The sequence below is a fragment of the Tympanuchus pallidicinctus genome, unplaced genomic scaffold (assembly GCF_026119805.1).
Source record: "Tympanuchus pallidicinctus isolate F22 unplaced genomic scaffold, pur_lepc_1.0 scaffold13, whole genome shotgun sequence".
Classification (NCBI taxonomy): Eukaryota; Metazoa; Chordata; class Aves; order Galliformes; family Phasianidae; genus Tympanuchus; species Tympanuchus pallidicinctus.
In genome coordinates this window covers 15760256-15772828 of record NW_026294648.1, presented here as the reverse complement: position 1 = coordinate 15772828, position 12573 = coordinate 15760256, and the positions used below count along the sequence as shown (strand labels likewise).

Sequence of the window (12573 nt, the reverse complement as noted above, 5' to 3'; positions counted from 1 at the left end):
CACTTGCTGACAGTCCCCTGTCTTGTCTGTTGTAGGGTGTTTTCTCTGTGACTGACCCGCATGCAGAGATCTTCCTGGTGGCCCGTGTGGAAAAGGTGCTGCAGGGCAGCATTACACACTGTGCAGAACCATACATGAAAAACTCAGACCCAGGGAAGGTGAGATGGGGCTGTGGGGGGATCTGCTTGCTGATACTGCGTGCTGCTGTGAGCAGTAGTGTGGTCTGTAACGTGGGATGTTCCTGCTGCTCTTTAGCTGCTTTCTGGCAAAGTCTGCTCTCCATACATTCTGCTGCCTGTGCTGTAATAAATATGCATGGTGTGAAGTGATAGGGATTTTCTATCAGCTCCTCAGGCCATGCTATGCTGTGTGTATGCAGCACTGTGCGTTGTGAAATACAGAGCATCTCCTCCCTGGCGAATGCAGCCCTCTCTTTTCTTTTCCCAGTGCAGCATGGAAGCAGTGGCACATGCTCACCTTCTCTCTTGTGTTTTTCAGACAGCCCAGAAGGTCCACAAGGTGGCCAAGCAGGTGTGCAGCCGTCTGGGGCAGTACCGGATGCCCTTTGGCTGGGCTGCCAGGTTAGTGGCCTTGGACCGTGCTTTTTCTGGGTTGGGAGCTGCTGCTGTCAGTGATCTGGGACAGCATCAGGCTGATGTGGCTGAATGGGCTGAGGGCCAAGCTGCTGAAGTCAGTGAGGCTGCGTGGAAGCAACAAAGGGCAGGATCTGGCCCTGACTTCTCAGGCAGAACGTGGATTGGCCTGAAATACTCTCTCTAGAATTAGAAACAAAATATTAAATAGTAAACAGTGCTGGGAAGACCGTAACCTTCCTGCTGACCTGCAGCTACTGATTTTGAGGCAGAACATCCCTGTGGCTGGGTCACTCTGTCCTGTGTGAGAACTGGTGCAGAAATTACCCCCTGGCACTATGCATTGCCAGGGAGGGGACAAAAGCAGAGGCAATCAGCAGAGTTACACCTCTGTCTCTGGCTCTGCTTTAACTAATGTTCTTGGGAACAACTGGAGATAGTGACTGTATTTCATTGCTGTTATTTCAGTGTTAACTCCCTTAAAACTCATGTCAAAAGAATGCCCTACAGGCAAGTTCATTTCTCTGCCACTGCCTCCTGTTGCTAAATTGCCATTTGGTGCTGACACAAGGAACAGTAATGACATGGGAACACCAAATGACTGTCATAGTGGCCTGGGATTTGGTGGTATGCAGCTTGCCATGTGTATTCTGAAGCTTGATTTTCCTATGCCTGCATCTTTACCATCATTTAGGGAACGTGTCTCTTCTTTTCTGCAGACCGGTGTTCAAAGACTCCCAGGGCACTCTTGATGCTGAAGGAAAATTCTCGCCCTTGTACAAGCAAGACAGTGGCAAACTCTCGAATGAAGACATGTTGAAGCTATTAGCAGAGTATAAGAAGTAAGCCTGGTGCAGAGGCCTTCTAACATACATTTTTAAGCACTGGGTGTAAGCATGAGATAGCAATTTCTGAAATAGTCAGGAGGTAACTAAAAGCCCTGCTGATGGGCTCAGCACTTGAATTTTCCAAATTCACCACCTCGCTCCTTTCTTCCTAATGCAGACCAGAGAAGACAAAGCTGCAGATCATTCCAGCCCAGTTAAATATTGTCATCAAGGACATCCCACTGGACTTCACAAGTAAGTAACTTGGATCTGAAATAAATGCTGATGGTGCTTGGGAGTTAGTGCGTGTTTGTGGAGCTTTTCTGTTTCATTAGCAAGAATATATTGGGGTTGAAATAAGAAATCAGTAATTCAACACAACCACTGACTTGTTTTTCTGATGGATTCTGTGGAGAGATGTGGTCTTAGTGCAGAGGTGTGACCTGAGGGTGTCACATTCTGCATGGCTGTCATATCCTAAATCTAAAGGAAGCCACCTGTCTGCTTTTGCCATTATTACATTGAGCTCAGATAACATTTTTGATCCATAACATTGTGTTCAGTTTAATTCTCCACACTTGTGGTGTGTTCAGTGTCACATCACAGGATCATCCCATATCCAGATTCTGTCATCTGCTTCCCTGTCTAAAAGATTTTTTAGCAGGGTTCCTTTCTTCTCCCTTTCCTCCAACACCATGACTTGAGTTAAAAACTCTCTTGATGGAAGCAGAGGGTGGAAAAGTTCTGACACTGTGGGACTTGTGCACTTTGAGAAGTCAGTCTCAAGCTGTTATTTCAGAAGTCCATCTTCTTTGGTCATGTGGTGTTTGCATGTTTTTATAAAGCAGTAACAGGTCAGATTCCTGGAGTCTTAAGATGGAGGTACTGAGCAGGGCAGCCATCCCTGCCCAGACATGGGAAGTCCAAAAGGCCCTTTGACTTTCCCCAGAGCTTCAGCAAAGTGACACTTCTGCAGTCCCCTCTGGCAAGAAGAGCAGAGCCCTGTGGTTCCTGGCACCCATCTTTTCTCAGTGTTGCTAGTGCAGCAACAGATGTTACATGATTGAGAGGAGAATTTCCCCCCAAATTATTTTTATGGAGTGAGCCATACCTTGCTGCCTGCTCACGTGTGTGGCCCTCCAGTATGGAGAGAACTGAGTTCTGGGGAGCAATGGCAGTTTCAGACCTGCAAATTTCATGACACATGAGCTGTGCTACCCATGTTTGTGCACCATGTGCTCATCCTTTCCTTCTCTTTCAGATTGTGTGACAGCTTCTTATATTCCTATAAAGCCTTTTGAGAAGAGCTGTGAGAACATTGCAGTTGAAGTGGAGGAGCTTGTCCCAGAAGTTGCAAAATACTGTTATCCCTTCACTGTCTACAAAAACCACCTGTATGTGTATCCCTTGCATCTGAAGTATGAGAACCAGAAGGTGTTTGCAAAGGTGAGTGACTTGGTGGGCTCTGCAGTGATGCTGCTGACCTGTGGATGTGGCTCATCCTCCTCTTTTCTTCTAATTCAGGCGAGGAACATTGCTGTCTGCATTGAGTTCAGGGATTCAGATGAAGCTGATGCCAGGCCATTAAAGGTGGGTACCTTTTATTTCTGGTGACCTGGGGCTGACGTTTGTTTGCAGCTTTGCACCATATGCCAGCCAGGCTGAGCAGAACAATAGGAAAACATTTTCCATGCTCACTGTTTCCACTCGGTCATCTAATTTAGGGTGACAGCAACCCTGAATCAAGCTTCTCATTTGTATTTCCAGTGTATCTATGGCAAACCTGGAGGCCAGCTCCTGACATCCAACGCGTATGCAGCTGTGCTGCATCACAACCAGAGCCCAGAGTTCTATGATGAGGTAAAGCAAAATGGTGGGAAATAAACTTTCCTGGGTGCTACAAAGCCAAGCAGCTTTTCAGGATACGTCTTTTTCCAGGGCTGGGGGAAATACAGGTTAAAAAACAAACATCATCTCTTTGCACCTCAGTAGAAGAACCCAGCAGAGCCAGAGATTTTATCAATTTTTAATGCCAGTTTGTTCTGTGCTGTTTTTACTGTCACGCTTTGTGCACTCCAGTCACACATCACCATTAATAAGTAATGTGCAAATGTGCTGAAAATGGTAGTTGGGAGTTATTTAAGATGGTAGGAGTCTGTCTTGTGTAACTGCATAAAATGTAACATTTGTGAAATGAAATAGAACATAAAGTATTGTTCCGTGATTAAAAACACAGCCTTACCTATCATGATATCATTTTAGATTAAAATTGAGCTTCCAATTCACCTCCATCAAAAGCATCATTTGCTTTTCACCTTCTATCATGTCAGCTGTGAAATTAATACAAAGGCAACATCGAAAAAACAGGACACCATTGAAACTCAAGGTATGTTCACCCCTTACATTACTTCTGCTGGAGCATAATATTTGACTACAACAATTTTCTATCTATGTTTTCTTTTATGGGAGCATCCTAAGAGAAACTGTGGGTTTAAGCTGTGTATAGGAAAGCTCAAATTTTGCTGCTGATACCCAACATTCATGTATGAATGGGGAAATTGTCTGTCAAGTCACTATCAAGCACTTGGCACAAGATCAGGGCCTCAGGGGCCACTCCTGCCAACTCTGGGCATGTGTCAAAGACTGAAGTCCCTCTGGTTGGGATGCTTCTCCTTCCAACTGGTCTTTGGGCAACTAAAGGACCTTTGCCACTTTGCTCAAGGCTTGCACATCATTTCTGCTCCTCAAACCCATTCCTGATCTCCGTTGTGCTGAATTTTGTTCACTGAGTCAGCAGGTAAAATATGTTTTAGCAAGGCTGACATGATTGATCCCTGTCTGGTAGGAGCCACTTGCACAACTGTGAGTTGGATTTTTGTAGGGTGAGATACATTTCTTTTTGGAGCTTGAAGTAACTGTGTGTCTGCTAACTTTGTCCATTGGTTGCCTCTGCAGTGGGATACGCTTGGGTCCCGTTGCTGAAGGATGGACGGATTGTCACCCTGGAACGGCATTTGCCTGTTTCATCCAACCTTCCACCTGGCTACCTGGGTCTTGGGGACACAGAGTCACGAAGGGTAGGGAAGACATTAAAAATGGGCTTAAACATTAAGGGAAAAAGAAAGCTGAGCTTTTTGCTGCCCCCGCAGGTTCTGGGTTTCTGCTTGTGCGTGGCTGGAAAGATGGTCACAGCAGTGTAGCCCTCCCAGCTGGTGCAGTTTGTGATAGGTTGGACTGGGCTGTTGCACGTGGTGCACAGCAGGAGAGTGTTTTGTGAGCATGTTCTCATGTGGTCAACTCTGCCCATGGCTGAGTTGCATCACTGGGGGTCCCCATTGCTCCACCTCAGGCTTACCTTCTGACCCCTTGTCTGCCTGCATACAACCACCTTCCTCCCACAGTCTGAAGCCAAGCTCATGAATGTTGTCTGTTCACAGCAGTCCAGCGTGGATGCAAAGTGGGTGGATGGAGCAAAGCCACTCTTTAAAGTCAGAATCCACTTGGACTCAACCATTTACACCCAGGTAGGTTGAGCATGTTATCTGTGTAGACTTATAACACGAAAGCAGAGGAAGGATTTGCTGTATCTCTGCTGCTTCTCTACTGTTTGCAGAGCAGTGCTGTAATACTTCCCTAGCAGCAGGTCTGGGATTCATTGCTGGGGTTTTCTGCTTTGCCTGGGTGTGATGAGACAGCTGTGTGAGTGAATGAGCACTGGGAGGTGCTGGTGTTGTCTTGGCCAGTGGCTCTGTAACTGGTAGGACAAGGGAAACATTTGAATAAATGAACTGCTTCACTGCCATGGAAAGGAAAGTAACTGGTGGAGATGGAAGATTTCCCCCAAACATTAGACTGTTCATTGCCATAGAAAAAGAAGTTTTCTGACTACAGCAGACACTTTTCACAAGAAAACCGGATTCCTCATTTCCCTTTGAAACCAGTTTAGGCTGTTTAACCTACTCCTTAAGTGTTCTGCTGACTTTCAGTGGTGATGGACTTCCCTAAGCTTCATGTGATGTGCAGCAAAGATTCCTAGCAGATGCTCCAGGGCACTGCCTGTCTGCACTGCCCATAGGGAAATGCCCTTGGCAGGGCTTGTTGTCCTGTGCTGGATGTGATCAGCTGCGTTTACATTCACTGCAACTTGTTGTCAGCATAATCTAAACCTGTTTTACAGTCTTGCTGATTTTTACAGCACGTTATCTTCACTTCTCTTCAAAATACATTCCCAGATCCTTTTTGGGATTAAGTAATTAACTTTAGCCTGGGAGGAGGAGGGAGAAGAATGGGGAAGCAATGGCAATCATTAAGAGTTGAAGCAGTGCTGTAGTCCTGATGGGAGTGGCAGCTGGGGAACAAAAAGTACCAGTGATAATGACAGGGAGCTTGCTATGGACATGATCCTAGCTTGCTGTTGAGGGTCTGGAGTTTCAGGTGTAAGCTAGAAAGCAGGGACTGACAAAGACTGAAGCTACTGCACTGAACTTGCTTTTCATCTCTTCCAGGACATGCACTTGCACAAATTCTTCCAGTACTGCCAGCTGGTTCAGGCAGGTGTGAAGGAAGTCCCTGGAGAGCTTGTTAAATACCTGAAGGTGAACAGTGCCTGTCAGTGAGCTTTATGTTTTTCTGCATCACCAGTAAATGCCTGGAGCCCTATTCTGCAGGAACACACACTTGGGCAGTGCTGGGATCGGTTGTGCAAGATCCTTACCTTTTCTTACTGACATGACCTTCTGCTGTCTGTGTGCTGCTTCCTGCTACCTTTCCCAGGAGATGAAACAAGTCAGCATCACCCAGCTGTGCTCATGGCACAGCCTCCTCCCAGCAAACCTGTATGCTCCCCCCCTGCTGCCCTACATCCAATTGAAACTTCTAATGCTGTAGCACGATTCCTCTCTTTCAGGAATAAATCCATTCAAATCAGGACTTTTTTCAGGCCGAAAAAGATCAGTGAGATTGTAGCTTGGTGAAGCTTCACCATAGATGGGCTGTGACCCCAGACTCAGCTTTTCAGCACTCACTGCAGCATGAGTAAGGGCACTGGAGAGGCCCAGCAAGGCTTCTGAAAGGGTTGTGTTCCTTGGCTCTTCAGCATCCTTGCTTCCTTCCAAGCTGCCTGTGTTTGAGATTGCTGTTGTAGCAACAGCTCCACTTCCAGTGGTGGGGATTTATCATCACAGAGTTACTGGGTGTGTTTCACATAGTGTACAAATACCCTAAGCAAAAATATGGCAGGTTTGGGAGCCAAGCACTAAAAGAGCAGTTGCTTTGACCTCACTGCAGTCTGCAGACAGGGAGACATTTTCATACTGACCACAAGTGGGAGCTTCTTACTTCTGTGACATCAGTAATTTCAGTAATTTAAATATTTACATACAGATTTAAGATTTAGATTCGCAGTTTAAAAACTGAAAATGAAACACAACATCTTTTCTGGACTCACATCACGATACTCAGGCAAAAGAGGTCTATGTGACAGGTGAATGTTGCATGCACCAGATGATCCTGACCTTCACCAGATCTTAAATTCCACTTCCCATAGTAAGCTATGACCTCTAGAGAAAAGTCTCACTGCAAGCTATTGGGCATCTTTGCAAAGGCATTTGGGAAAATGGGACTTCATCCCATCAAACAGCACGAAGAGTTGGCAGCAAAACTTCAGCCTTAAGTTCTGGGTTATTGGGGTCAGCTTGTAGCATGTGATCTCTAATTAAGTCACAGCTGCTTTGGCACATCTGAGAGCAAGATTAATACCTGCCAGGAGTGATTCACGCTGCTCCCTGAGGGCATGCAGCTGGGATCCATCAGTTGGAAGCAGGCAGTGAGCACTGCTCGGTGTCCAAGTCCCCCTGTCCTCTGGCAGTCTGACATCCACACCCCAAAGCATTTTCTAATGCCTGTTGTATTGCCCCAGAAATGTCTGTGGACTATAAATATTTGACATCTGCAAATTGTTGAACTAAAAGTGTCTGTGTTTTGAACATTTGTTTTAGTGTTTGCACGCCATGGAGATCCAAGTAATGATTCAGTTTCTACCTGTAATTCTTACGCAACTATTTAGAGTCCTTACAAATGTGACCCAGGAAGATGAAGTAGCTGTCAACTGCACCATGTGAGTATCTGGTAAACCATCTGTCTTTGGTTGCAAATGCAAAGCCACAAATTACAGTGCAAGGCAAGGTGGTTTCCCAGTACAGGGTGCTAAGTGGCAGTGCTGGCTGTCCACTGCTGCCTGTTGGTGTGGTTGTGCATAAAGCACTCAGATGGCACGTCCAGGTGGCACAGGGCAGCGTGGGGTCTGGGAGCTGCCTGAGGGAAATGTGTGAACTTAAAGATAACTGCTGAGAATGAGTGGTGGGGACAGCGAGGAGGTGAGGGGACAAACCCGGGAGCAGGGATTGGACGAACTGATGGATTTATGTGTGGCTCAGAGGCTTCATTGCAGAAGTTTCAGGCCAGTGGGGTTTGCTGCTGTTGTGCAGCGCTGCTCGGCAGTGCCTTCAGCCCCCAGAGGGCAGTGCTGCCTTGTGCCCTGCTGCTGCTCCCAGTGGAGCTCGAGCTGCCAGAGCCCTTTTCTGTCCTACCTGTGATCCCCGTGCACGTAAACTGATGGGTGCATTAAACACATACACTTCCACCGTATGGCAGCGCAGAGGGGGATGCTGCATACCACCCCATGGAGGTCTTGCTTCAACTCCAGGTCACGTGCAGCCAAAAGCATTTCCCTCCAGTGAAACTAAAGGTCAGAGACTGAGCCCTGGGTCCCCAAGGATGAAGGACCCGTTGTAGGCACAGTCCTGTGACATGGGCTGCGGGGACTCCTCCTGTGAGGAACACACTCCCACTCTGCTAAGAACAGAGGAGGACTCCTGGCTGATCAGTTCCCTTGTGTCCCTTCACTCATTTTTTCAAAGCTTGGCTTGATCCTTTCTAGTTTGTCAGTAGCTTTCCATTAACGACAACTGTTTCCCTATCCAGGATTTCAGAGTGGAATTTGAAAAGCCGCCGTATCTGATAAACGGCTTGTAAACTCTGTGGTTTGGCTCGTGGGGTCTGTGACAGTGTGCAACAGTTTGTTGTTCTCTGTGACCTGGACTGGAATGTAAATCTCTGATATTGGCTTGGGAAACCAGGCTGCCTTCATCAGCTGCCTGGAGTGCTTCAGAGGGCTGGCATGTTCTCCAGGGGCTGTGTGTCCCCAGTGAACTGCCAGACTACAGTTTGAAAATAATCCAAAGTGTGTAACTGCGAGCAAGAGAAGATACATATCCTAGTTCAGTAAAACAGAGCTTTCAGAATTAGTAAATCTGGGGGTTCAGGAAGAGTATAGGGTTTGGGGGTTCGGAGTATAACAACCATAGAGCATTTTTCCCCACTTCTCTGAGCAGATTTTGAGTTGTTATTTGTTTTTTTTTGTTTGTTTTGTTTATTTGCAAAGTTTTTTTAATTATTATTTATTTGATGTAGTGCTGCAGCTGAAATAGTCACTCATACCATTATTAGGACAGGGCTCATGATGAGGAAAAACTCCATATGCCATGAAGTATAGAGTGTGGATGAATCTGCAGCATGTGCACTAGGCAAAAATGAGTTTGTTCTCCATGTAGCTGCTCTGAAGATGCATCTACTGTTAGGCAACACCAGCCAAAGAGAACTGGCTGAGAGCAGATGAACTGCATATTTTTGTTTTTGACTTACCTAATCCCTGAGTGTTGTTCAGGTGCCCAGTGCTCACTGCAATATGGGTGTAAGTAGCTGCAGGCTTTTATGCTGGCATGCATAAACAGTAGGATGTGTCCCCTGCAGGGAGTCCTCCACCTCCTTGTGCAAGGAGCACTGAGCACTGAAGGCAGTGGGGCTGGGTGACACCAAGAGAAGAGGCTTTGGATGCTCAGCACTGAGTGCTCAGTGGGGAGGCTGAGCAAGAATGGTACAGCCACAGGAGCTGTGAGGGACCTTGGTCTGCAAATACTGGCTGAAAAACCAGTGATGAGGCTTTTGGGTTGAGCTGGATAGGGCACACACAATGTCTACTTTTGCGTGTGGGAGGAACTTGCCCTCACGTTGTGTGCTGAACACATTTCTCCCCAGGGTTCTTCTGCACATCGTGTCCAAGTGCCACGAGGAAGGCTTAGACCACTACTTGCGCTCCTTCATAAAGGTCAGTCATGGCTCGGGGCTCCATGCAGCTCCGTGCTGGAGCAGGCACACTGCTGACACTGTCCTTCTTGCCTCCCAGTACGTCTTCCGAGCTGAGAAACCCAGTGTGACACAGGCAAAGATGACCCATGAAATCCTGGTCCTTTCCATGGCCACCATCTTGAAGCAATCAGCAGATTTTCTCGCCATCAATAAACTGCTCAAGGTGAAGTACAGGCAGTGCTTTGTTGCTTGAGGTGGAAGGGAAGAAAAGGGGATCTGATACAAAGCCCAGTATTTCCACCCATCCAACCCCACCACAGGAGCAAAGCTACCAGGACGGCTTCTTGTGTCTGTGTCCATGAAGTTCTCCCCTTACAACAAAGACAAATTCTTGCAGGGAGCCCACTGTGTTAAGTCTCACGGCCAGCCATAAGCAAGGGATTCCATTTTGCCAATTTTACCTCTTTTCTTCAAGCTAGATAGGGGAGGAAAACTGAGCTGCTGCTCCTCTGGGCATGGCTGGCCCCCGAGACTCTGCTGGCTCCTTGCAGGGCGCTGTGGGGTGCAAGGGGTTGGAGCTGTTCCTACCCCAGATAGCAAAGTGTGCTTCCAGGTGCCTTCCCACGCTGAGCTGGCTGCTGAGCACAGCCATGCTTTCAAAATGCCATCTGAATGCAAGCTCTCCCTCCCACGCTGCTTTTTCCCCTCACAGCGTGTTCGTTCCTGTTGAGAAAAGTAATAGTATTTTTTGTTTGTTCCAGTACTCGTGGTTTTTCTTTGAAGCACTGGCGAAGTCCATGGCAATATACTTACTGGAGGAAAACAAAATCAAGGTAAAAAAGAATCTGTTCAATGCTGCGTCACAGAACCACCGCAAACAAACTCTCCAGTGAATTTTTTCACCCAACACTTTTGCTTTCAGCTGCCCAGGGCCCAGCGGTTCCCAGCCTCCTACCAGCACGCCCTTCACTCACTGTTGCTTGCCATCATCCCTCATGTGACCATACGCTACAATGAAATCCCCGAAGAATCCCGAAATGCCAATTTCAGCTTGGCCAACTTCCTGAAGGTCAGCAGTTTCTTTCATTCTCCCATGCTTTAATCAGAATTATATCTATATAGAAATAAGTAGCAAACAAGCATATGTGTCTGTACCATCTCATCCCTTACGTCTCTTTGGTGATAAAAACTTCAGGGAGTTTCCTTCTTTCCTAGGAAAGACTCTTTATCTTTCTGATAGACTGTGGCACTCTACATGCTATCTAGGCTTTTCAGTCCTGCCCAGCAACTGTTCAAAACCTGAGATGAAATACACATGTTCTCATTTTACACATTTCTGTTGTCTGCTGGAGATTTAAGAGAGGTCGTCTAAATAATGTTGGAAAAATGGGAGCAAGCGAATTTTGGAAAGTCAGCAGCAGTCTGGAAGATCAAATCTGGCTGCTGGTGGGGTGGTGGCATGGAGATTTAGGGGGATTGCTTTCTCTTTTAATGATTGGTGACGTTCCACAATGTCTTCTGCAGCGCTGTTTGACCTTTATGGACAGAGGGTTTGTTTTTAACCTGATCAATGATTACATTTCTGGATTCAGCCCTAAAGACCCTAAGGTAAGCAGTACATTTCTTGGAAGCTTGTATGTGTCTGCATCAGTCAAAGCTCTATATTGATAATTTCATACCATGAAATTTTTGCCATTAGTTACAGAGTTGCACTGAATGCTGTTTAGATTCCCCAGTCTTTGTGCAAGAAACACAACTGGAAGCAAATAAGCCAAGCTGAAAACATATTTTGTGTTTGTTCGGTTTTGTTTTCTCAGCTGCTGGTTGAATACAAGTTTGAATTTCTTCAAACCATTTGCAATCATGAGCACTACATTCCTCTGAACTTACCAATGACCTTTTCCAAACCCAAGCTGCAGAGAGCTCAAGGTATGTCTTTTCTCAAGGGACTGGGCCAGAAAGCTATGGTTTGTCTTTCTCAATGGCTTCAGAGCAGACATAACTCTCTTTAGTGTCAAGGAAAGTATGCCCAGTTTAGTCTGTCTGATGTTAACCTCAAGATAAGATGTTGGTCTGGCAGTGTTACCTTAGTCAGCTCCAGAACAGTCAGCAATCAGTCCGTACAGTATTTCCTACATTTAAGTTTGCAAAGGATTAACAATATCCAGAAGAAATTGCCCCTATTTCAGTAAGTGCTGATTGTGCAAGTCTAATCCTTCATACTGTCAGCATCAGAAGGGTGTCCCATCAGCCAGAGTCACAGCAAACACCGGTACAGGAGAACAGACTGCATTCACTGCTCTGCTGTCAGCTCTCTCTGTGGCTTTCTGCTTTCAGTTTGAACAAGTTTAGGGCTGTGCTCAAGCCTGGGCTGAAAACAGCCAGAAAAAGTCTTGAGTCTGTGCCAGTCCTCAATGCATACCATGCTTATACAGTGGCATCATGCACACCCAACCTGTTCTCACTGTCACACCACACCTCCTCCTCTCCTGGTGTTGTTCTCTGCATGGCAAACGAGGTTTGCAAGTGCTTAAACTGAGGTGTCGTGCAAATCTGGATGGCTGCAGCCATGCAACCACTGTGTTGAGTGCAGGGCACACCTCAACAGTCTCCTGAGGTTTCTACAGACAGAACTTTATGTTCTCTGGGTCATAGTTTCTCACCTGTGCTTGATAAATACAGTACAGATTGCCAGCTCTGGATGCAAGTAGCCTGGCCAAGTACCACAGAGGAAAGTGAGGTTTGGAATTCCCCACGTGAAAGCTCTGTGGATTTATTTTGGTGGAGGTGAGGGAATGTCTGGGTGTGCCCCCAGGTGCAGCCATGCAAACCCTAGAGGGGTTATCTTTGCTCCCAGGTAGCAGAAGCAGCAATAACTCTCAGGTTTCCTTTACTCTGGTATGTCTCTCTGAGACACTGCTCTGAGCTTCCTCTGGGCCAGCTGCTGACCTCTTACATCACTTTGGCTGCTTGACTGGCATAGTTTAACAAAGTGCACTGCTAGAAAT

The 12573-nt window shown here is 46.7% G+C and overlaps 1 protein-coding gene across 4 annotated transcripts in view; it reads left to right on the top strand.

Moving 5' to 3' along the window:
* DOCK11 (dedicator of cytokinesis 11) overlaps positions 1–12573 on the top strand; it is a 69802-nt gene that overhangs the window by 26502 nt on the left and 30727 nt on the right. For 3 of the 4 annotated variants that reach the window (XM_052672882.1, XM_052672881.1, XM_052672885.1), the window contains exons 13-30: positions 36–158; positions 499–581; positions 1313–1435; positions 1599–1675; positions 2682–2866; positions 2945–3010; positions 3188–3280; positions 3683–3806; positions 4376–4497; positions 4858–4944; positions 5926–6015; positions 7417–7535; positions 9515–9584; positions 9663–9788; positions 10327–10398; positions 10488–10634; positions 11090–11173; positions 11383–11494. In XM_052672882.1, coding sequence (XP_052528842.1) covers positions 36–158; positions 499–581; positions 1313–1435; positions 1599–1675; positions 2682–2866; positions 2945–3010; positions 3188–3280; positions 3683–3806; positions 4376–4497; positions 4858–4944; positions 5926–6015; positions 7417–7535; positions 9515–9584; positions 9663–9788; positions 10327–10398; positions 10488–10634; positions 11090–11173; positions 11383–11494 — 1903 coding nt within the window. The remainder of the gene's footprint in view (positions 1–35; positions 159–498; positions 582–1312; positions 1436–1598; positions 1676–2681; positions 2867–2944; positions 3011–3187; positions 3281–3682; positions 3807–4375; positions 4498–4857; positions 4945–5925; positions 6016–7416; positions 7536–9514; positions 9585–9662; positions 9789–10326; positions 10399–10487; positions 10635–11089; positions 11174–11382; positions 11495–12573) is intronic. The other variant, XM_052672883.1, reaches the window with a different exon arrangement.